At 37.9% G+C, this 24,257-nt stretch overlaps 4 protein-coding genes and 2 long non-coding RNA genes across 8 annotated transcripts; 2 read left to right on the forward strand and 4 right to left on the reverse strand.

Annotated features, from left to right (window-relative positions):
• Positions 1 to 1,023: 1,023 nt before the first annotated feature.
• Positions 1,024 to 2,467, reverse strand: LOC126626957 (uncharacterized). Its single transcript, XR_007624828.1, has 2 exons — positions 2,006 to 2,467; positions 1,024 to 1,790 (listed from the first exon to the last, which is right to left on the reverse strand). It is a non-coding gene; the product is annotated as an uncharacterized LOC126626957 (long non-coding RNA).
• A 3,199-nt stretch (positions 2,468 to 5,666) lies between these two features.
• On the reverse strand, positions 5,667 to 8,586 carry LOC126627137 (uncharacterized). 2 transcript variants are annotated; one of them, XM_050296560.1, is made up of 3 exons: positions 7,741 to 8,586; positions 6,716 to 7,269; positions 5,667 to 6,159 (listed from the first exon to the last, which is right to left on the reverse strand). In XM_050296560.1, exons 1-3 carry the CDS (start codon positions 7,906 to 7,908, stop codon positions 6,084 to 6,086), a joined length of 798 nt encoding a protein of 265 aa, XP_050152517.1. In that variant the 5' UTR covers positions 7,909 to 8,586; the 3' UTR covers positions 5,667 to 6,083. The 2 variants fall into 2 exon arrangements, with proteins under 2 accessions (XP_050152517.1, XP_050152516.1); XM_050296559.1 differs by having other exon boundaries at positions 5,667 to 6,179.
• A 135-nt stretch (positions 8,587 to 8,721) lies between these two features.
• LOC126627139 (uncharacterized) lies at positions 8,722 to 11,023 on the reverse strand. Its single transcript, XM_050296561.1, has 2 exons — positions 10,806 to 11,023; positions 8,722 to 9,577 (listed from the first exon to the last, which is right to left on the reverse strand). Exons 1-2 carry the CDS (start codon positions 10,965 to 10,967, stop codon positions 9,032 to 9,034), a joined length of 708 nt encoding a protein of 235 aa, XP_050152518.1. The 5' UTR covers positions 10,968 to 11,023; the 3' UTR covers positions 8,722 to 9,031.
• A 923-nt stretch (positions 11,024 to 11,946) lies between these two features.
• LOC126626633 (uncharacterized) lies at positions 11,947 to 13,482 on the forward strand. The gene is made up of 2 exons (XR_007624746.1): positions 11,947 to 12,430; positions 13,294 to 13,482. It is a non-coding gene; the product is annotated as an uncharacterized LOC126626633 (long non-coding RNA).
• Positions 13,483 to 13,796: 314 nt separating this feature from the next.
• On the reverse strand, positions 13,797 to 19,247 carry LOC126626632 (nuclear poly(A) polymerase 1-like). 2 transcript variants are annotated; one of them, XM_050296010.1, is made up of 12 exons: positions 18,581 to 19,247; positions 18,393 to 18,470; positions 18,107 to 18,214; positions 17,430 to 17,492; positions 17,172 to 17,333; positions 16,929 to 17,042; positions 16,765 to 16,827; positions 16,346 to 16,675; positions 15,689 to 15,853; positions 14,561 to 15,595; positions 14,226 to 14,299; positions 13,797 to 14,069 (listed from the first exon to the last, which is right to left on the reverse strand). In XM_050296010.1, the coding sequence occupies exons 1-12, from the start codon at positions 18,695 to 18,697 to the stop codon at positions 14,024 to 14,026; spliced, it is 2,355 nt and encodes a 784-aa protein (XP_050151967.1). In that variant the 5' UTR covers positions 18,698 to 19,247; the 3' UTR covers positions 13,797 to 14,023. The 2 variants fall into 2 exon arrangements, with proteins under 2 accessions (XP_050151967.1, XP_050151968.1); XM_050296011.1 differs by lacking the exons at positions 18,107 to 18,214; positions 18,393 to 18,470; positions 18,581 to 19,247 and having other exon boundaries at positions 17,172 to 17,356.
• Positions 19,248 to 21,044: 1,797 nt separating this feature from the next.
• LOC126626046 (probable protein phosphatase 2C 8) lies at positions 21,045 to 24,108 on the forward strand. The gene is made up of 10 exons (XM_050295223.1): positions 21,045 to 21,476; positions 21,582 to 21,690; positions 22,035 to 22,071; positions 22,182 to 22,226; positions 22,445 to 22,497; positions 22,699 to 22,860; positions 23,099 to 23,182; positions 23,458 to 23,547; positions 23,640 to 23,687; positions 23,797 to 24,108. The coding sequence occupies exons 1-10, from the start codon at positions 21,181 to 21,183 to the stop codon at positions 23,905 to 23,907; spliced, it is 1,035 nt and encodes a 344-aa protein (XP_050151180.1). The 5' UTR covers positions 21,045 to 21,180; the 3' UTR covers positions 23,908 to 24,108.
• The last annotated feature ends 149 nt before the right edge of the window (positions 24,109 to 24,257 follow it).

Here is a 24,257-nt window from a genome sequence, read left to right on the forward strand (position 1 = left end):
TGTAAGGTCCCTCAATTCTCCAAATGTGGGATTCACTCTCAACAAGCTCACTCACGTGTGACAAATTTTCTAGCCCAACAAGTGGACAACATAAATCAGGTGGCATAGAGCACGAGTGGCTGTTGGACTTCACACACAAACAATATGCTCTGATATCATGAAGAAAGTTAAGGTTTTACTATAAACTAATTGGCAATATGGGGAGTCGTCCAACTACTATAAGCACATGCAAGGTCTCTCATTTTCTTGATGTAGAATTCACTATCAACACTCCCTCACGTGTGGCGAGTTTTCAAGTCTAACACATGGACAACACAAATTGGATGACATAGAGCACGTGCGGCCGTTGGACTTCACACATGGGACAATCTGCTGTAATATCATAAACTAAGTTGAGGTTCCACCATAACCAATTGATAATATGGGGAGTATCCCAACTTCTTGTGAGCCCCTGCAAAGTTCCTCTTTCCATTAATATGGGATTCATTCCACATTCACATCCTCACACGACCTCTCACGTGTGACGAATTTTCAAGTCAAACATGTGGATAACAGGAATTGGGTAACGTGGAGCACGTGTGGCGGTTGGGCTTTACACGCACACGTGGACCAACCTGCTCTAATATCATGAAGGAAGTTGTACTTTCACCATAAAATTAATTTACAATATAAGAAGTAACCTAACCTCTTATAAGTTCTTGCAAAATTCCTCATCCATCAATATGATTCATTCTCAATATATCATATACATAAGTGGGCTAGCTAGTACACATAGGGTTATGCAACATGTTGTATAAAACATTGCTTAGGTGTGTGCCACATGCATGTCGTATGAAAAATTGCCTAGACACATTCATGGATATATCAAGCAACTAATAGCGTCTCTCTCATTAGGTATTATACACATTAATTGTAGAGTTGAATATAATAACTGACGCAGGGAAGCCAAAAAAAAAAAGACTGGAGAACAAGTACGATCGTAGCTCTGAGAATCACTCAACCAGGCAAGAGATTGGGACTCACTCAACCAAAAAATAGAACGAGCAAAGTGTTTACTAGAAGCTTTCAATTACATTCAAAGTCTCACCGACCGTCCTTTTAGCACAAGAATTATAAAGGCTTACAATATTAAAAGACTCCTACTTTCTATGAGACTCTTACAATCTCCAACAATAACTTGACAATTTCTAAAGGACAACTTAATTAAAATTTCTACTCCCAATACACGTGACCTGGCATCAGAGACCTTAATTGTTTGTTGCATCAATCTCCTTTTCTCGAAAAAAAATCATCCACGAGTTTCGATTGACCTTTTTTTTTTCTTCGATCTTTTGGATGTCCAACAAAGATGTTCAACAATACCCAATTTAGCATCAAAAATTTCCAAGTTCCTATAATCCATGCACACATTAATCTTTTCTTCTTGAAAATAATCATCTTGGAATAGTGCTTCCAAATCACTTCTTCAAATGAGCCAAGAGAATTCAAATCGTGTTGAAAAATTCTTCTATCAAAGAGCTCTCCTCTCGTATCTTGAGCATCGAAACTGTCCCAAAATGGATCATGAATGCTATGGATATTAAGAGCTTGTACTCCATTATATAGTTGTCCATGGAACTTTTCAACCACATCTTCATCACCTTCGTATTGATCATAAATCGGGGTGGAATCCCATTCGGCAAAGTTATCGATGACATCACTGCTTTCTGTATGTTCCCCTTTCGTGCCAAACTCCATGTTGGAACGTTTTTCAACCTCAATACATGCACAACAAATCTCACATGAACCATCTGGACAACGATCAAAATTTGGAGGAAGATTGAGATTTAGAACCAGTCCAACCTCATTTACTGGAGGCAGCAACATGCTTTAGTAAATTGAAGATATTGTTTTGTAGAAATAATGGATTGAGGAATCTCTTGAGAATTTAGAAACTAGACTAGAAGGGCTTTCAAATGATATATGGCATCAAGTCGAGAAATGCTTAACCAAATCGAAAACTGACCCGCAAGAGAACTGATTTTGTTATCGCGACAGCACTGATGCTCTGTGGTGTTTGCCGATATCTGCACACACAAAATTCGGTTTGATGCACGGTCTGTTACGTTGGAAATTAGACTCTCAAAGCTTCCCGATGATACGTAATTATTCAGATGAAAGTGACGGGAACTAAGTCAGTTTTGATGACGAACATAGATGATGTGCTCAGCGCTACTACCAGGATTTCAGATAAAATCTGAAAACCCGCTCTAATGCCACTTAATGCAAGGAAGCCAACAAAAAGAGTGGAGAACAAATATGATCGTAGCTTTGGGAATCACTCAACCAGGCAGGAGACTAGGACTCACTCAACCAAAAAATAGAATGAGCAAAGTGTTTGCTAGAAGCTTTCAATTACATTCAAAGTCTCACCGACAATCCTTTTAGCACAAGAATTATAAAGGCTTACAATAATAAAATACTCCTACTTTCTATGAGACTCTTACAATCTCCAACAATAACTTGGCAATTTCTAAAGGACAACTCTTATTTCTACTCCAAACACACTTGACCTGGCATTAAAGACCTTGTCTGCTGCATCAATAACAATGTCACACATGTGTGCACGTCTTCTTTTCACTAGATGTAATTAAAGGGTTGGGAGTTTGGCTTATCCCAAAATAGAACAATAATCCATAGCTGAACAACTTGATCAATAACAATGTCACACATGTGTGCACGTCTTCTTTTCACTAGATGTAATTAAAGGGTTGGGAGTTTGGCTTATCCCAAAATAGAACAATAATCCATAGCTGAACAACTTGCATGCAACATGTTGTACATGTCCCTCTTTTTCCCCCCCTCAAATTACCTACGGAGGCGTGAAAATTTACCTAGGTGTTTGCATACATGTATGCATATAAATCCTCATGTCATGTGTTCTATAGATGCATGTGATTAATCACATTAGGAGTGAGAGAAAATATAGGGGTGTGATATCTACACACCCCATTTTACTTTTCACACACCCTTCTAATTTTCGGCCGTCGGATCGGATGAATTAAAGAAGATCAACGGACAGAAATTAACAATGGGTGTGTGGGAAGTAATTTGAGGTGTATGGATAGCACACCCCAAAATATAATGTATACATACAAATCCTCGTGTCATTTGTTCTAGAATGTATGCAAATTAATCGCATTATGTGAGAAAAGAGAAGGACAATGTTTCATACAACACGTTACATAACCCTATATAGATTAGCTAGCCCACTCGTGATATAATGATAATGTTGTGTGATAAATTATTAGCTTGGGAATCGTGTTGCATTGACGTCTCTATTTTAATCATCAGAGCGTACTCATATATATATGATCTATCAGTTTGGATACAACCTGTAGTCAGTATAGATGCAAAATTGTAACGTTTTGTTCGGTAGGAACTCGGAAGTGGATGCTTTCTTCAAAGGTATTTGTTTCATGCAATTAGCTTTTTCTGGCCAACTTATTGCCTAGCAAAGGTATTTTTCTGGTCCTCTTACCATTCATATTGTCTTTGTCTCGGGGGACTATACGGGTTAGAATGCATGTTGTGGCTACTAGATTGTACTGATCCCTCATGAGAAATTTTTTAGTGTGCTGAGAATATAGTCTGATATACAAAGTCAAAATATAAGTAGTTGGAAGCTTAAAAAAAATTTCAACCACTTGTATTATGATGTTTAGTGTTCCGAGTCTGTTCTAAGCACATTGACAAATTTCTCATCCCTCATGTCAGATATTTGATTCGTTATTATAAATAAGGAATATTTGGCTGCTTAAGATAGATAAGAAGTTCCTCTTCAATTTACTTCGTGGTTGATTCAGAATTTTGTTGTTATGGTCGAAATTGTTTATATTATAAATCACTATGCAAAAAATTAATAAACAATATGATCATTTAGTCAATTAACTATAGCAAATAGGTAGACGGTTGATATTGTTTTTGTTGAATTCGTTTATCTGTTTTTATATTATTTGATGACTAAATGGTCTCATATTTCATTCATTTTTTGCAAAGATGATCATTGCAAAGTGATTTATATTATTAATAGTTTTCCTCATAAGGCCGAATTTTTGTAAATCTGCCACAACGTGAATTGAGGAGGAACTCCAAGTGTCCATTGTGGAGCCAAGTCACTCGCAATTATCATAACCCATATAGACATTTAGGGTTACTACTAACACTATGGGCTTGTTTAGAGGGGCTTTTAACAAGACTAAAAGTGCTTTTAGAGAAAATTTTGAGTTCTAAAAACACTTAAGATGCTTCTTGCAAAAAACATATAACCGATATTTCTTATAGGAAGTACTATGTGTTTTTGCAGAATTTACTTGTGAATTTTTAAGAATTGGTTTTAAATTTTTTTATTCAAATCGGTTTTAATTATTTTAAAAGCACTTATAAACTAACCGTAAAAAATTAAACATATTTACTCACGTGATCACTTCAGGGAACTAATCAATTTGAAGACATAGCTAGATATGTATGTAATAAAAGGAAAACCACTTGCAGGTTTCATCTTTTATGTAATGTTAACGTGGACACGGAGCTAAAACTTCAAATATTATAGGCACAGTCAAGTAGCTAGCCAACTAATCGTAGGGGGTACCTTATCCTCTCAGTACTGTATAGGGTTCCTGCCAATCTCACAGACATCAGATTCCATATATGACAAGATATCACGATGTTATTTCAGATTCCATATAATTTTATCCCGTTTAAGATTAGACCCTCCCTCATTTTGTCGTTAAATGAAAACTTAAAATATAAACGCTTTTGATTATTGAAATGCATTATGAAATAATTGTTGGTATATGAAAGTTAACGACATAATTACATATATATATATATATATATATATATATATATATATACATATTAGAAATTTTAACTTTCTTCATGGATCAAAACATGAGTCAAGTTCAACAGCCACATGTGTTTCACGTTACTCAATTTATGTCGTCTACGTATTTGAATGGAATATAAGCATTATTGCAATATGGTAGGGATGACAAGTGCTCCATCATTCCACAATTATGTCTGCTTGCTGCTGGCTTCAGCTAGCATGAACATTCCAAAATTGTCCAAGTTCAAAGTAAAGCTATCTTTTAAGTTACATCCATGAACCATCCTTTTCTTCTTTTTAACCACAAGGCATGCTTCATAATTCGGCTATGACACTACAAATAATTACATAATTTTATCCGTATATGGACTTATCTAAGTTGACTAAACTAGTATGCTCCTCCATCTACACTCAAATTCGAATCCTACTCCACGCAATTTAGATAACATTTAAGCAAAAGCTACATATACTGCAGTGTAAACAGAGGCTCCCATTGCCGAATTCAGCAACCGGAATTGTGTATCCCTCTGCAGAAGTAGAATCCATAGCAACACTAAACTCACACATATATAGTCTACCAAAATATTCAAAGCCCAACTTCACTAGCAAAAGAATGAGATAGCCCGCCCCATTGAAAACTCCTGGCTCGGCCCTTACTCTTAAGTCCATGCACAAGTCATCACTTGACTCTAAGTCCATGACGGTCCATGGACTTCATTAGCCGAATTTCTCACAAATTTGAGCAAATACCTTAGTCTTGTTTGTGCAAATATATATCTTAATATGACAACGTGCATCGTGCTTGTAAACTTTATTTCGATTAATTTATACAGCGATATGATCTCAAAACTCAAAAGTATGAAATGTTTACATCCCAGAGCCTTTTTTATTATTTTCTAGCCTGTCAGCGAACGATGATTCGCTGAATGAATTACAAGAAGAAAAAAAAATCTTACTTGTTTGAAGCAGTAAGGATGGTTCGAGTAGGAAGCGTGGTTTAGGATTCTCGACCTGGTTGTACCAACCGATGAGTTATTGAACTCATGAAAATGAAATACAACCAGGACTCACTGTATTAGAACCAGAAGATAGCACCTTTTTGCCGAGCGAAAACATAAAGGCGAACCTTCAAGCCAACGCAATGCTCGCAGAGACGGGAGAGGGAAACACTTAGCAACCAGCAACACAGAAACATATTGCAGACTGTCCGGCAACATTAAGAGGCAGAAGCTGAATCGGCAGTAAGTAGGGGGCTGCGAAGGTGAGTAAAGTCCTCACGGCCCGAGTTTTCCCTGAGAATTTGGAACAGCACCTATTTAGATTAAGCATTCTAAGAGTTACTTATGTTTAAGGAAAATCATACAAGTTAACAAGTTTGTTTTCAAATGGCACCTACTAATAGCCTATACGGTGTGAAAAATCATACGATATCTTTTCTTAGGCGCTTTCTTTTCTGCAGAATGTACGATCTGATATGAAAATTATTCAACATTTGAGCATTCGTATGAGGGGAATCAAGACTATTGCTTAAGAACATAACAACAGAACTTGCATAAATATAACACGAACTCCGCACTCAAGTGAATACATTGGTTTCAAGTTTCAACTTTGCTATTCATCAAATTTCTTCGCCTTAGACTACGATTTTCTTAACACCGAACATAACAATACAAGACATGCATGAATTTCTGCCTAAAAACAGAAGCAACGCATATGAACAGACACCCAAACACATGCAGAGTATAGAAACACACACATCATAATCGAAACAAAATAAATAGAATCTGTTATATTCAATATTGACTTAAGAATTCCGAATTATAACAGTTACTATCGAAGAGAACTTACGATGATTGAACTATTGATTCCACATCATTGGTTCTCTCCCCTTCTTCTTTGAGTGAAGAGCCGAGAACAAGTTGTGTTGAACTGGTGGTAGTGTCCAAGAAATAGAGGGCACTTGACATAAGGCAGCAACAGACAAACATGGGAATTGGCCCAAAGATCCAAAGAAACATAGGAATTGAGAGGTAAAACGCTCGCAATCCGAGGGACCAAAAGTAACTCCCTCGATTCAAAGTTACCGAAACATATTTAACGTAATCTGTTTTGTCTGTCCATACTGGCAGGGTAGCCAAGAAGCTGGTATGAGCAAAGTATCTAGTGGCCAGCACATTGCAGATAAATCCAACGAGAAAACACAGCAAAACGCATAAGTATTTGATTGAAGAGAGAGGGAGAGACGAAAGTTTTTGTGTTGAAGTGCTTTCGGAACTCGAACTGGTGCTCACGAATACGCTGATTACCGAAGAAAGAGTGATTGCTGCTGTTGCCAAAAGGGAAGATGCCATTATGTTGTTGCGCAATGTTTGTACCGTCAAAACTCCATTCTTCGAGGGGTCCTGAAATTCATGGACTCAACTTCTTGAGGTTTGGCAATGCAAATCAAAACACCGTTTGGAAATTCTCTCTCTAGAAAGCACTCTTGCTGGTAAGTGCTTATTACTGGAAGCACAAATTTTAATATGGTCCATGTTCTTCTTGGAAAAGCGCACTTCCAAGTTGTTTTCTTACATACTCTTTATGCTAAACATAATTAGAAGCTCCTCTAAAAACACTTGGTCATTCTAAAAGCACTTATACTTTTCTTTTAGCTATTCTAAAAGCGCTTCAAGACAGAAGACATAAATAAAGAAGGGGGAAAGGGAAAGTAGTTTCTAAAGAAACATATGCACTAACCCAGAAGCTCCTTTCTTTTTCTGCCAATAATCTCTAAAAAATGCTTACTCATTCTAAAAGCACTTTTATTTCGCTTTTAGAACCCCTAAACGAGAGAGAGAGAGAGAGAGAGAGAGAGAGAGAGAGGGACTAACAGTCATCATGGAGAAGATCCATTGCGTGCGAACCACAGCATTGAGGCCAATGACAGTTCGTGAGGGATTGTATAGCACTGTGATGAGTAGCCAAACGTGGTATATTCCCAGCACAAACAGTCCCGCCGGCACCAGATAATAGTTCAAGTTTAAGCTATCCAATCCCATATCCCTCCTCAATTTCCAGTCTTGAGAACCGAAAACAAGTTAAGGGCAAAGTACGACAGAACACAAACCAGAACAACCATAGAATTATGTCAACGTTTGGGACTAATAATGTCTCAGATCCCATTGGATCTGATCTTCGATACGATTGATAAATAAAGGACAAATGCCACATGATCGATCAAAACAAACGACAAGTGGTACGTTTTGTTTATTTGAATGTGATTTAAGGTCACGTTACTCCAGTCAGTTGGTTGCCGATTTATTTTATTTGGTTGGTTGAATAAACAAAGAGGTGGTCCCTTTTTATGGTCTAAATTACTTTAATCAATTTCGATGAAGGAGACGGACACATTATCTTTATAAACTGGTGTAACTCAAGTGTAGAACAAACAGCACGTCATTTATGTTTATATGGTTGTTATGTTGAATAAAGTTGAAGTTCCACTCTAAAATCGGATAATAACAGTTGGATGTTTGCCATTTAAATCAGTACATGAGCTAGGTTCAAAATGTTGCTAGACAATTTGGTCTATACTGGTGTGGACGTTAGAGCATTGTGAGAATCTTTCCCTAGTACGAGAGACCGGGAAGGACGCGCATTTGGTGTACCAGTTATCGTCCCCACGATAAACACTGAGTAACGAAAGTAGCCAAACTCTTTATAAGCCCGTGCAAGGTTTTCAAGGTGCGGCAACTCTGCGCATCCTCCGATAACCCAACGTTCACTGCAGCATGCATGACAAATGTTCGACTTACATAAAATAAGACATGAAATCATTGTTCTGCTGAATTTTTTTTAAATAAAACTGGGAGAAAAGAAAACAAAAATACTTCTTCAGGTCAGATTAAATCAAATCCCCCAAATAATTTATTTTACAAACGATCTCATAACCTCCAACAACAACAAAACCTTATCCCACTAATTGGGGTTAGCTGTATGAATCCTATAACGCTACTGCGCTCGGCAACCTCCCATAACCTCCAATAAATCTTAATAGTTAACTACATACCCGATTACACATAATATATAGAGGATCCATAACACCCTGCAAATATTCTAAATTTCTAATAAAACAGTATAAAAACTAAAATTAAGGCAATTTTCGAGAACTTATGACGACGATTATCCAACTGATTCGACATCATCAGTTCTTCGGATGGAATTAGTGTGAAGATGTCTAGTAAAACTGGTGGTTGTGTCCAAGAAATACAGAACAAATAACATAATGCAACAGCACACAAACATGGGGATGGGACCAAATATCCAGAGGAAGAGAGGGAACGAGAGGTAGAATGCTCGCAATCCGAGGGACCAAAAATAGCTTCCGCGATTCAAGTTTCGCGCAACATACTCAAGGTAATCCTTCTGGCCTTTCCATGTGGGCACAGTGGCTAAGAAGCTAACATGTGCATAGTATCTAATAGACTGCACATTCAAGAGAAAGGCAACGAGAAAGCAAAGCAAGATGGAAAAGTACTTGACTGAAGAGAGAAGCGGACTCTTGTTCCCATAAATTAATCTGGATGCTGTGTTGCCGGAGTCTGATGTAGTGCTGACAAATACGCCGATGAGAGAACTGAGAGTGATGGCTGTTGTTGCCAACAGCGTAGACGCCATTATGTTGTTGCGTATCGTTTGAACAGCCAAAACACCATTCTTCAAGGGGTCCTGATCAAATTAGAATTAATGGAGAGGAGTTAACTCTATGATCTGACTAACTTTTATCCATCAAAGACAACATGACTAAATTCTGTAAGACATGAAAGATGCAGGAAATTTCGTATCTCATCTAGCTTCAAATACACCTTCGAGGCTCGTTTGATTTCTTGGATTGGACTGGATAACTCACTATATTCAAATTATTACGTTGCAGAAAACAATGAAGAAAGTGTGTCCACTTGAAGGTAGAAACTAGATTCTCGTCCCATCATGTCTAATCTTTTCTAATCCTGCCTCAAATTTTGGGGAGTGTATTCAATTGGGATTTTGAGGAATTTTAATTCTTTTAATGAATCTAGGGGTATTCAATCAAGATTTTGAGTGATTATCTGAAATTTAAGGTGTATTCAATTAGAATTTTAAGATTGTTTATTAAAATCCTTAGAAATACAGATGTATTCAATTAGGATTTTAAAGAAGTTTATAACATTCTTAGAAATTGATTTTAAAGAATTTGAGAAAGTTGAGGAATTAGAGGGAATTGAAGAGATTTCATAATGTATTTCAAGCATCTACAGATCTCACCTCTTCCCATGAGATTTCAAAGGAATTGAATCAAAATTTTATATGGAATCCCACAAATCAATTAAACTCCATAAAAATCCATGGATTTATAAATCCATTAAAATCTCTAAAATTCTCAATTGAATACAACCCCTTTATGTTTGCTATCCAATTCAACCCAATCTCAGCTACCAAAAGATCCCTAAATATCTGAACTTGAAGGAGAAACTTTCCCTACTGATCGAAAAGTATACGAATCACCAACAATTCTATCAAAATGGTCGAGCCCAGAGATCAGCCTAACTATGGCACATGAATCCTTCAACATACTAATGCTTAAATTGAAGAATCTTAACTAAAGTTGGAATCTTGAAAATCACAAGCATGGAGTATGCCATGAACAACACTATTCCCAAGTTAAAGCAAAAATCTTTACTTGTTTTCGTCCCTTGATTCAAGAGAGGACCGCAACACGAGAGAAAAATGGTGTACGAAAATCACTTTTCGTCTCGATATTAGCTCAAAAAGTAATATCATAATCATGTTAATTCTTAAATCCCAAAAACCCAAAAAGGGATTTCCTTCATTACTTTGTATGGGATGAAATTCTAGAGAGAGAGAAAGAGTTCAAAACCAATTGAATTCTAGAGAGAGAGGTGGGGAAGTGACTCACAGACATGATGGATAAGACCCATTGGTGGCGAGACTGAGCGTTGAGGCCGACGACGGTTCGAATAGGATGGCGGTGGATGGTGATCAGCAGCCATACGTGGTATGCACCCAGCACCAGCAGACCCAGCGGCACTAGCACATAGTCCACCTGCTCCGCTTCCATCCCCGCTCTCTCTCTCTCTAAAAATAATTAATATGAAGTTTAATGGATAAGCGTGGAACAGAGTCAGAGCGTAATAGAGTTTTGACAACAATTGTACGGGTAATATTTATTGGCTTAAATGTTAAAATGGTGTTTTTTAGTTATTGCGTTAATTTAGTTTCCTCATTTTTAATTTAGACAATTTGTTTTGTTTGTGTTTATCTCCATTATCTGATTAGACATTTCATCTAATTTTGGTTAAATTTTTTATAAATTATGATAAAATAATTTATAAAATATCTATTTAATTTAAATATTAAAAAATAAAAAAATTACTTTCTTCCATCTTCCCCGACCTCTTCCCTAATGTTACGTCTTTTCTTTTCTTTGTCACAACTTTAATAATTTTTCAAATTGGAAGTTTTATTTTTTATCCGTGTTATTTCTCATTTATTTGTGTTTTAAATTTTAATTTTATAAAGAGAATAGTTGTTCAAAAAAAATTAAATAAAGAGAAATGGTATTATATGGCTGTCTCAGTTATGATCAGTTTCTCGATTACACAGTTGAATGTGAGGTGGTTCGGGTTAATTTTCTTGGGACTACGATGATGGAACTCGCATGGTGATAGGTGAATTCTAGGTGGATCTAGGGATGGTTCATCGAGTTGTCTGCGTGTGTGGCTAGTGTTGGGGGTTGTGTCAAGAACAAGGCCGATGGCAAGGTAAGTTTGTTTATTTTTTCTCTCTCAATTTGAAATAATATTTCTTTCTGTTCCAATTGAAACATGTCACAGCCCGTCCCGGAATTTTTAATTCCGAGGACGTGAAGTTACGAAAATGTCCCTAAACGGGACTAAAGTACGTAATTTGGACACTTGTTTTTACTTAAGGTTCTTAAACTTTGGTGAATTAGAATATTAATTGGTTTTAGAAACCTAAACCAAGACTCTATGTTAAAAGTTTGAAATTGAGATTGAGTTGGACACGGGGATCCCACATCCCTCAAAACCTTCCCCAATTCCCGTACCTTGTCACTCTCTCTCTCCTCCTTCACGATTTCTCACTCTCTCTGTCTCTCTCTCCTTCGAACTCACTGACCAACTTCAAAAACACCCTAAAACTTCCACCAACGTCAAGTTTGAGACCACCATTGGAATCCTGAGAACTTCACGATCACGTGGGTACTAAATTCAGGCTAAAACAAGCTCACAGTGAGCTTAAGGAAGTCCCAAGGAAGCTCGGAGTGCTTGGTTGGAAGTTTTTGGACGTAAGAATACGGAGATCGACAAGTTCAAAGTTTGGCCGGAGCTTTCGAGGCATTTTCCGGCGAATCCCCGGCGAGTTAGGAGTCGAGTTTCCGGCGACCTCTGAGGCTTTCGAGGCAGTTTCCGGCCAAACCACGGCGAACTAGGTGTTGTGCAAGGCGGCGATCGTCATGACGCCTTGATGTGTGGTGCTAGGGAGTTGTTGGACGAACTCCAGGTGAGTGGGCAGTTTTGTTTTCCGTATATATATATACTTGACGTTTCCCATGCATATGAGTTATGTGGAAAAACGGGAAGTGAAATACCATGCATAGAATTGATATGAAAAGTATATAGAAATGTGAGTTGAAATGCCATGCATGAATTAATATATGATGCATATGTATGAATTAGTGCGGTGGACGCACATGTAAGAATTGATTTATGATGCATATGTATGAAATGGTGCGGTGGACGCACAGGTGAGTATTTATTTCTGTTATGATGATGTTGATGTATATTGAGCTCAAATCCTGCACCATAGTTTAGTGCTTATAGTATTCACCGCATCGCACGCTCGCCTTGGATCCAAGTAGATGCTAGTCGTACAGTCCACGCGGAGTGGGTACGACAGACCAGTCCCGAGAATGTTAGTGAGATTCCGACTGGTGGGTGACCTTAGATTATGTGCACAGATGATTTATGAGAAGCACTAGAGCGTAACTTGTGTGCAGAAGGCCGGACAGGTCACAGAGGTGACTCCGGCAGAGTGAGAGTGATAGATTTTGAGCTCTAGGTTCAACCGTACAGGGCCATTAGTAGAGGGCCTCCGGTTGATTACTTTCTTGCACCTGATATGATTATTGTTGATGCATCCATACTTAACTGTTGAATTAGACATGGCATGGCATATTTGTAAAGAAAAATGTAGTTGAGATAGTAAAAATGAAGTTTTGAGAATATATATGTATATTTATATTTTACATTTCTGGGAAAGTATACAGGTTTTACGGAGAGGGGTTACAACGTTTTGAGAAATGTTTGGATTTGGAAAAGAATTGTTTTACTGACCCACTCAATTTTGGTTTTGCGCCCCTCCAGGTTCAGGAATCACAAAGGTGTGGTGACTACGAGGAATTCGACGGTGTTCTGACAGATTGGACAAAATTAGGACTCACCTTCGGGTGTATCAACTTAAATTGTATCTTAAAGCTTCCGTACTGTGCAAATGGTTACGTCACTCTCACGTGACGGCCAGCATGCCCTCCTTCGGAACGGGGTGTGTCAAAACATGTCTTTTTTTTTTTTTATATAATAGGTTATAATAATTTTATGAATTTTTAAGATGAAACATAGATAAACACGAGAACTAAATTAATCAAAAAACTACAACACATGAACCATTTTAACATTTATGCAAATATATAATTTTCACGTGCTAATTATGAGAAATTTGTGTATGACCGCAGCATACAACCTCCCTCGTATTCTCACATTAAAATTTACCCTACATTGTATCACATTAAATTTGATTATTAATAATTAATTCGAATCAATAAATATATATATTTTTTTCATTTGAACTTCTTAAAATAAAGAAAACGTGAGTAAAATCAGTTGATTCTAAGAGTGCGTCCACTCTTAAGTTCGAATCCCTACTTGTAGAGTTGAACTTGGTGTACGAACAACATAATTAGGATGTCCTTACACAAGTTTTTCTCGCAATTGTGATGCATATAAGTAAGAACTTGAAAGCCTTATACTGTTATTACAAAAAGTCGAGGGAAAAAAATTCACAGTATACATAAGATTTCGGCATTGAACATCCGTTTTATGAGCTTTTACCGGCAGGTTTGGCCAATGAAGTGAAATTCAACCTGCAAATGAAAGGAAAAGAAAACGAGGTTCGAGACACAAACGATACTCGAAAGAAGACTAATGTACCAGTTTTTCGAAGAATTTCTGGCGTGCTGAATCAATCACGTATAATAAGAATGAAATGGTACTAGATTTTGATTTGAATCGATGAATACCTGATGATCGGCTTTCTCTGAGCCACAGGCAGAGAAGGGGTTCCGTTTGAGAGTGGCGCCATAAGTTCAGCAGGCTTCAAAAGTTAAAACATAAAGAATAAATGACTTAAAGCTTCAATGAATAAACACCAAGGCGGATAACGACACAGGATAAAGTAGAAAGATCAGTTTCACCCTTCGATGTTCTAAAATGAAAACCAAACAAAAACCTTAAGAAAATATTTCATATGCAGCGAAATGTAACAGTCCACGAGGGAAGTGGAACGTAAATGAACGATGAGATGAAAACATTGGAAGTTGAAAAATAAGAGCACAAACAAAAGTTGTGTGTTTACCTCAAGTTCCTCTAATCCCCCATTATATAAATCGGTGGAAGGACCAGCTCCGTTGCTATAATTTACTGGTGTTGCAATTGACACACTCTCCTCCAGAGCCTCCAATCGACTGCCTTTCATATTTCCTGAAAAGTCTTTCACTTGAAGTCTGTACTCCAAATCATCTTCAAGCTCATCTACTTCCGGCAAAGCTTGGTGGGAAACATATGGACCAACCATAATCTTCTCTAGTGCCTCTTCTTTAGAACTTGATGTATTCACAGCAGAAGATAGACTATCGACTGGTGGATTGCACCTCGATGATACTTCAGTTTGACCATTCTGACAAGGAATGTCTGCGGGGTTTTCCATCTTCCCTATGCTAAATTTCACGTTATTATTGTGGTTTTTGTTTGCATCGATACTGTCACATTTTGTGGAACGCGAACTGACATTGCTGATAGGAGGGCTAGCCTCACGAACTTCCTCGCTGCAGAGATGTAAAGACTTGGCATGCCTTGAGTCAGTTTCTACATTATCATCCACCCGCTTTCTCTTCTGTCCACTGTCTGATCCATCTAAATCAGTTTTACCTTCCCCACTGCAGAGACGTAAAGACTTGGCATCCCTTGAGTCAGTCTCTAAATTACCATCCACCCGCTTTCTCTTCTGTCCACTATCTGATCCATTTCCTTCGCACGATTTCTCTGCCTGGGCATTGCCAGAAGCCTTCAGTTCTGAACTCCGCCTGCTGTCCCAAGTAAATTTAGATGGGCGCAAACGTCGAACACCACCAGGAAACACAAAATTAGGAATGTTCCTGCGTTTTACATGGTATACACGGATCGCCATTCCAGGCTTCAATAATGAGTAAAGGTTGACAGCATTCTTAAATCCCTCGACAGTTCCTCTTATGTCAAACTGTTTGCCTTCAGTGACTGGAACTCCTTGTTTGCGTTGCAGGCCCATAAAGAAAGAACTATGAAAAGGTCTCGATCTGTCTGAAAAATCACCTGGATGTGGGTGACACTGCAGCATGTCTGTGTACCTCTCAATCTGGAGATTTTTCAAACACAAGCAGATGAATAAGGATCAGAAAGAGAGAGAGAAGGGGAGGAGGGGGGGAATAAGTAAAAGGTATAGTTTCACCTTCAGGGTTAGTTGACGGAGACGAGACTCAACCCAACCTTTCCATTGTCTAAAGTCATCAGCATTTTCTGCACCGATGTCTATCTGTAAATAATTCTTATACGCTTCAAAGAAAGCATAAGACTCAAAAAGGGTATCCCAATCAGCCTTATTTGCTTCCATAGCCTGCAGGAACTACCAAACATCAAACTCAGGAACAGAGAGAGAGAGAGTGTGTGTGTGTTTGACAATGGGACAATATTCCCATTTTGCAGATTTTGTTTTTAAGGGATACAACTCCCCCACTAAACTCGTTTACAGATATCATTGACACAGACCAACATCTAGCCCAATAGCTGCAACCCATGGTCATGATGACTTACAAAGGACCCAGATATAGATTCAAACTCAGACGACTGCAAATAGCAGAACCTCCCATAGCCCTTGAGCAACATACAAAATTGGAATAACTTTGCTCAACGCAAACAGAAGAACTGGTATAATGCCAATGAAAAATCAACCATTTAAAATGAAAACTAGACGTTGTATAGCCTAGTTACTAAGAACAAGAATATCACTACTCCACTTGGCCAAATGATTACAAAATACAAATCAATGAGGAACCTACATGTTTTGTGTTGGGAAAGAAGATATCAAAACTTGAACGGAGAATCATACCTCACAAATTTCATTACCCCTCTGAAACTCCTCTAACATGATACGCAAAGTACTTGCAGACACATTGTAGCTAGAGTTCATGCTGGGATAAGCCGGAGTAATTATAGGCATCAAATGATATTTGTCCTTTATATATTTTCTAGGATCCCAAACCTGAAGTCCAAGAAACCCATCTTCAATAGCACAAAGCATGACTGGATTTGGCCAACGCCACTGAGTATATACCCTGAAGAACCGAGAAACTAGCATATTAGGCAGTGCATTCGGGTAAAGTTGGCATATGCGAGCAACAAGAATTGCCCAGTTTATACCACCAAGAAAACCTGTAACCTGCTCATGACAGAAACACACATAATAAGAAAAAATAATACTGTGTGAGTTATAGAATAATCTAGCACATCAGCAATACCCCACCATACATTTGAATAAACACCACGATGCTTTGCCCATAACCTCATGCATCTCAATGTAGTGCGGAAACTCTGCAATCCAAAGTTCAGATACATGATGAGAAGCAAAAAGATGCTAAACAGATTCAAACAAAAATCCATATGCAAATAAGCTAGTCATTGGTGGTGAGAACCTGAATGTTAGGGACTAAACGCAGAATTTGGTCTGTAACTCTACAGCCATTGAGACTACGAACTGTCTGTTCATCTGCATTCTGTAGTATTGAATCTTGTGATATATCCAAGTCCTGCTCCGAATGGAAAATGTTGAAAAGAAAGGATACCATAATTTATATGGAATAATGCATGCAAAGTTAAAAGATGACAAGGTGTTCGATTGTTTAATATAAACATTCAAGCATATAGGCAACACTTACTTCAGGAACAACCCAAAGTGCTAGCTGTGCATAAAGAAGATCTATTGAAACCCCACTGAACTTGAATTTCATAACTGGGACGTGAGCATCAGGAACAGGATGTAACTCTGTCACTTCAGACATCTCAGACAGCATCCTATGAAGCTCACCAAAGAAATCTCCCTACACCAAAGTCATAAAAGAAACTGAAAGTTGATTAAGTGATGCTGCGAAAATAAGTAGAACTTATTGCACGGTAAAAGGTAAGGCTGATCATACTTCTCGAGTTGCATGTCTAGGTCCAACGCAGAGTGTGTCTATATCTGCTCCAGGGCCATGAACCTGACAATAAGGGGAAAATGAGAAAAAGAAAGGAATATGTGAAGCTCAGAATGAGGAAAAAATAAAAAAAACTAACATAGAATAACATCACAGATTCCACATCCAAATAGCATTATTTACAACAAGCCTCAAAATTTATCAAGTAAAGGGCTGAGACAAGATGACTCTGACCCATAATAATTCAATCAAGATGTAACAAATCAGGCACAAATAGAGAACAGGAAGCAAGAATGGTGAACAACAACTCTTTCAAGTTTCAAGTATCTTGCTAATTATTATAATATAGAAACTGTAGGTTAACAATTCGAGACCACGAACACATCAAGAGTTACAAAGACTTTAGAGAGAGAGAGAGAACGATAAAACAGTTTCTTCTATAAAGAGAAAGTCTATGCTTCTGGATAGGGTTCCAGTGTCACTTAATTACGACAGTAACACAACTGAAATCAAGACAATGTCGAACAACAAGAGAAGTTTATGCTTTGCATCTACAATCTACAAGCACTGCTAAAGGTGTCTAAGATATAACTTTCCTACAGTCAGGCATTAACGGACAATTGCAAACACAGAAACCATCCATAGAGTGGGAAGGAAAGAGTGAAAGGGCTTCATACCCCTAGCCGATATGAACCAAAGGTGAAAATCTTAGCATTTGCTTCATGCACCAGTTGCTCATTCAAGCCCTTTGCCCGGCTAATTGTTTTAACCCACGTCTTCACAATCTGACTTGGATTTCAACACCAGCATTAAACATTATAATCAGAGAGAATACAATATCAAATATATATAATCAAGAAAGGAAATAATTAAACACGAACCGACAATGTGCAACTGATCAGCTCAATCACAAATACGAACATTGCAATAACAACAGCAGGAACATAAAAAAAATAGTTCAACCTGGTCTAGCCTGCCAAGAACCTCCTCCCTACCCACAGCCTCTTCCTGACTCTCATACAATCCAGCATCTTGCAAATACTGAAACCCACAAAAAAAAAAAACAAAAGCAAAACCGAAATTCAGCAAAACCTCAACTAAACACCCAAAATTCAGTTATGAATCATAAAAAACATCAATCAAACCACAACCTTTTCGAGTTCTCGAGTTTTGATCACATCATACTCCGTCGGCCCGCCCAGAGAAATGGGCTCTGTAATGCCTAGCCGCTGCCCGTTATTTCGGTTGCTTAATGCAGGGCTCCCCATTTACAATGTGAATGAAAGTTCAATTATTTTTACATATACTTATATATAAGAAAACATGGGAATTGGGATGGTCATGGGAATTGGGATGGTGCAGTCAAGAACAAATTTTTATTGATGATATTTTTGCACTCTTTTACTCTTCTTTTTTCTTTTTTATTCCTTTCCAAAATAATTAAATCGTAAACAAACAAATCAAAAAATAATAATCAAGTAATTCTCAGTTACACATGGTATTGGGTATAATCCCCAAAAGCTACAAAGAAGAGAAAAACAGAATTCAAAAATTGAACAAACCCTAACCCTAGAATTTTGATATCGTAATACAAAATGTACAAATTCACCAATTTCCAACCCTGAGCCCTAACTCTAGAAGGCGGAGAAGGAGAAACAGCACCGATTGACACCCAGAAATTGAGCGGAAGCACCAAAAGTGTCCGGCTTTTCAGAATCGTCGGTGTGGGTATTCCACCGCGGTCGTTAGCGGAGACTGAGAATCTTCGAGAAGAAGAGAGCCTAGAACAATCGCGCCGGGGGGTTGAGGTGGAGACAAATAGCTTTTATACGGATAGATTTTAAAAATTATTTTTTAAAAACGTTTTCAGTCATCTTAAAACCACATTTAAACATGGGTTTTTATCACAAATAGTCTCTGACATTGATCAAACACATCATTTTGGTCCATGACATTGAAAATCAATAGAAATGGTCTCTGACATTGATCAAACACATCACAAATGGTCATTCCGTTAAAAACTTTTTGGGCATTTTTCAAAGCTTCGTAAGTCAATCGTTTCTTAACCAAATTTGACCCATGATATATCAAAATGAAGATAGGAAAATGTATAACAAGATTATACCTATTTGGAAGCCCAATGATTGCCGGAGATGGCCGGAAAATAGCCTCAAATGTGACTGGTCCGCGAAAAAACTGGAAAACTCGCTTGAAATGGGGTAAACTTTATACATTCATAACTTCTTCAATACTCAACGAAATTGAGTGATTCAAAAATGAAAATCATACTTCTCAACGAGACAAAGAGAATGGTACCTTTATTGACTGCTAATTTATCGTGGTTTGACCGGAAAATGGCTCAAACTTGGATAACCATTTTCGAGTTAGCCAATTTCGAGTCGTTTTCCGGACAAACTACGATGCGTTAGCCATCAAGAAAGCTACCATTCTCTTAGTCTCGTTGAGAAGTATGATTTTCATTTTTGAATCACTCGATTTCGTTGATTATTGAAGAAGTTATGAATGTTTAAAGTTTACCCCATTTCAGGCGAGTTTTCCAGTTTTTTTTGCGGACCAGTCACATTTGAGGCTATTTTCCGGCCATCTCCGGCAATCATTGGGTTTCCAAATAGGTATAATGTTATTCTACACTTTCCTATCTTCATTTTGATATATCATGGGTCGAATTTTGTTAAGAAACGATTGAGTTACGAAGCTTTGAAAATTGGCCAAAAAGTTTTTAACGGAATGACCATTTGTGATGTGTTTGATCAATGTCAGGGACCATTTCTATTGATTTTTAATGTCAGGGACCAAAATGATGTGTTTGATCAATGTCAAGGACCATTAGTGATAAAAACCCTTTAAACATTTAAACGTATTGTTATGGAATTCTGATCATTTTCGGATCCTCTTTGTGAGTATTTCAAAGATCTATGAATCGTGTTCGTTCATCGTACATCTTACGGTCATAAATTATTTTATTTAAAATTAAACACAATCATTACCTGATGTAAATTATCTGCGTGATATACAATAAACGGACATAATTTACGAATTCGTGATTCCTCACAAAGAATCCTGTTGGGTTGTTATCAATCCAAAATAGTCATTGACACAATAACACTCATTTACTTCTTTTCCGCAAAATTGTTACGTCTGTTCATTAAGGTATTGTTTGGTATGCAGATGGAACGAGATGGGACGAAACAGAATAGGACGGAACGGAAAGGGTGCAAAGATGCCCTTAGATGGAAACAAGGAGGAAGAAGAAGGAGATAGAGAGGTTATAATTTTGTGTTCCACATATGTGGAACGAGTAGTTCCAAGGGATGAGGCGGAACAAAAATTCACCCAAAATTTGTCCCGTGGAACCGCGCGTTCCACCCGTTTTAGGCAAACCAAACGTGGAATGAAATGCTTCGTCCCAGCATTTTGTTCTATCCCGTCCCACGTAACAAAGGGTACCTAATAGGTGTAACTGTTGTAACTATCAGGTGTTTGATTGTATATTTTAGTTTTAGAGCGGTCAAATACACAAAAAGTAGAAAATTGCGGGTGTAATCTGTGAAACTTAATACTAAAATGGGTCGATGGCTTGAAGCTCTAATTTGCATCGTCGATTCCTCTTAAAGCCGCAACTTTTGAATCGTGAATTTGGTCAAGCGCAAATATTTTCTCAGCAACCAAACAATCTTTTTCCTTGTTCTTGGTTACAGTGGCCACTTGTTTTATACGTTGATTCCACACGATGACTGAAACCGAAACCGCCAATCCAGTCCCGACGAACGAGAGTGCAAGAGAGGAGGCGGAGGCCGCGGCAAAGCAAAAGAACAAGCGGGAAAGCGATTCCAGCGATGCTATTTCAGCTGCCAAGAAGTCGAAAACGGAAGAAGATCAAGACCCAGAAGTTGATATGAGCAAAGGGGAAATGGGTTTTGAAATCGAGGCCGATGCTGCGGAGGATAAGGGGCTGAGGCACGCCATGGAGGACGCTTGGGTTGTGCTCTTGGACGCCGCCGGCGAGGATTTTCCCGGAAATTTGAGGTTTTAAATTCCAATGCTTTGTTTGTTTGTTTCTTTTATTGTAATTGATTTTGTGTTTGCTTAAAGTTTGGATTTTTTTGGTTGTGATTTTGTATTGGGGGTCAGATGTGCACATTTTGCAGTTTATGATGGGCATGGAGGTCGATTGGCTGCGGAGTATGCTCAGAAGCATCTGAATACGAATGTGCTTTCGGCCGGATTACCACGTGAGTTGGTGTGTTTGCTTGGTCTGATTTTTGTATACATGTTTAAGCACTTGATAGTTGATACTTTATAGCAGATTGACATGATCACCTTCCATGGTTACTGTACTTGTTGGATTGTTTCTCCGATGCATTGGTAGTTGAATTCAATTATGAAACAATTCTAGGAGCTTCGTCGGTTTTCCTGTTTAATTTCATCCATGTGCTAATGTGATTGCTGGTTATCATTGACTGATGTAACTATTCTTGCCATGCACATTAGAATATATATGTTAATGCCTGACTTACTGCATCGACATTGTGGTCGCCTGAACTTTGTTTCCCTTGAAGTGTGATTGTATCTATTATTTTGCAGTTGGATATAAAAGCAGCCAAGAAAGCCATACTTGACGGTATAAATTTCCATTCGAGTCTTTTTATTTCTTATCCTATACAGTGCTTCGATCCAGCTGTGAATTTTTTGAGTTCATCGTATTTATTTGAATTGTTTCCCGTAATTTAGGTTTTCGGAAAACTGATGAGTCTCTTGTTCGAGAAAGTGCTGCAGGTACGGATTTATTCTTCATTCTCTATTTTGGATTTTAACTTTCTCTTGCCTTGATTGTTTGAGCACTAGAACGATTGCATCTCAAATAGTTATTTCTCATATGCTTTATCTGTTTATCCATCATTTTTCTGCGCATATAGATCGTAGAGAACCATTTCATGAACTAATGCTTTCCTGTTATCTTCTGAGGTTTCATGTTGGTTTTAATTTGCCGTTAGGGGGGTGGCAGGATGGTGCTACAGCTGTATGTGTTTGGATATTAGGAAAAACTGTAAGTACTAAATATGGAAATCGGTTTCTAAATTTGAAGAATGGAGGCCTTTTTGTATATATGTGGTATGATGCATTAAGCATCACTTTGTTGCATTCTTTGGTCTAGTTTCTGTAATTTGCGATCATTTAAGGATACAGTTGCAAATTTCTGGTAGATCACCCTATCAATTCGATTTGTAATGCTACTGGATGGTTCTAGGTTTTTGTTGCTAACATTGGGGATACAAAAGCAGTGGTAGCAAGATCATCTCCTGTTGAGGGATTGCAAAATGGTTCTAATGAAGCATGTCCCCTGAAGGCGATTGTTTTGACAAGGGAACACAAAGCCATCTATGCACAGGAGCGTGCTCGTATTCAGAAGGTAAGGGCTGTGGATACGTAAAGTTGGGAGTACAAATTTGTTGAATTGAGTTAAACTTTTTTTAGGTTTTTTTTGTACTATCCAAACTAGGGTTAACACGAGATAGAGAAAAATGTTTTATTTCCAAAAGGGTTGTCTCGTCAGTTTTCTTCATTTGTTTTTCATATATACTTCTATCTGAATTTACATGAAACATTATGAACTCCCTCCTGCTTGGAACATGCTTGATCGTCATCAGGCTGGTGGCAATGTGAGTTCAAATGGACGACTACAGGGGCGCCTTGAAGTTTCTAGGGCCTTTGGAGATCGCCAGTTCAAAAAGGTTCTACTTTCTCTTCTTTTAACACACTGCCCTGTATTTACATTTTGACTCTGGCCTAAAACAATATGTATTTAGCTCTGTATTCTTTAAATACGTAAAAACCTGTGTTGTTGTTAGTGTATATTTGTCAAGTTATTGTAAATTCGAATCTTGTCCGGAAAGAAAAATTATATCATTATTCTTTTGTATATATGCAGTAAAATCTTTAAGTTTACCTCCATCTGTCTACAAAAAGATGATTGAAATGATATATCTATGAACTCTGTAATTTGCAGGTGGGCGTTATTGCAACCCCGGACATTCATTCTTTTGACCTTACAGAAAGAGAGCACTTCATAATTCTTGGTTGCGACGGCCTCTGGGGGGTATAGTTTTTTGTCCGGTTCCAATTTCTAGCGGATCTTATTCTCTATGTTTTATTTCGTTGTAACGATGCAATGCTCTAAACTTGTTTCAGGTAATTGGACCAAGTGATGCTGTTGATTTTGTTCAGAAACTGTTGAAGGTTAGAGCAATGCTCTAAACTTGATGCCCATCGTTTTATACGGTTCATTTAGATCACTAACTTATCTCCGTTCTCTGAAATAACGGCACGTTACATATTGTTTCCGTAGGAGGGACTACCTGTTGCAACTATAAGCCGTCGTCTTGTAAAAGAAGCTGTGCGAGAGAGGCGCTGTAAAGATAACTGCACCGCGATCATAATCGCGTTCAGGCACAAGTAGTTTCTTTGGTTGTAAGTGACCGAAATTGTTGTCCACCGTTGATTAGTTGCTCAGTCGTGAAGTAGCCATTGAATTGTTAAGAACTCGAAAATACAGCTACGGATATTTGGTGCAGACCTACTTGCTAGATGTATTAAAATTTGTACTGCGCTAACAATGTATTCTGGAATTTTGTCGATGAACACTTTTCTTTGGACGAAACATTTTTCAGTTCATGCTCTTGAGTTTCCAGCTCTTGAGGTTACAATTTTGCAGGCTCCTGTGTCGAAAAAGAATCCTCGACACAGGTATCCTGCAAACTCTTGCTCGCATCATTTACATTCTTCGGTTTGATTTAGTTCCCGGTTACA

The sequence above is a fragment of the Malus sylvestris genome, chromosome 6 (genome assembly GCF_916048215.2).
Source record: "Malus sylvestris chromosome 6, drMalSylv7.2, whole genome shotgun sequence".
NCBI classification, from domain to species: Eukaryota; Viridiplantae; Streptophyta; class Magnoliopsida; order Rosales; family Rosaceae; genus Malus; species Malus sylvestris.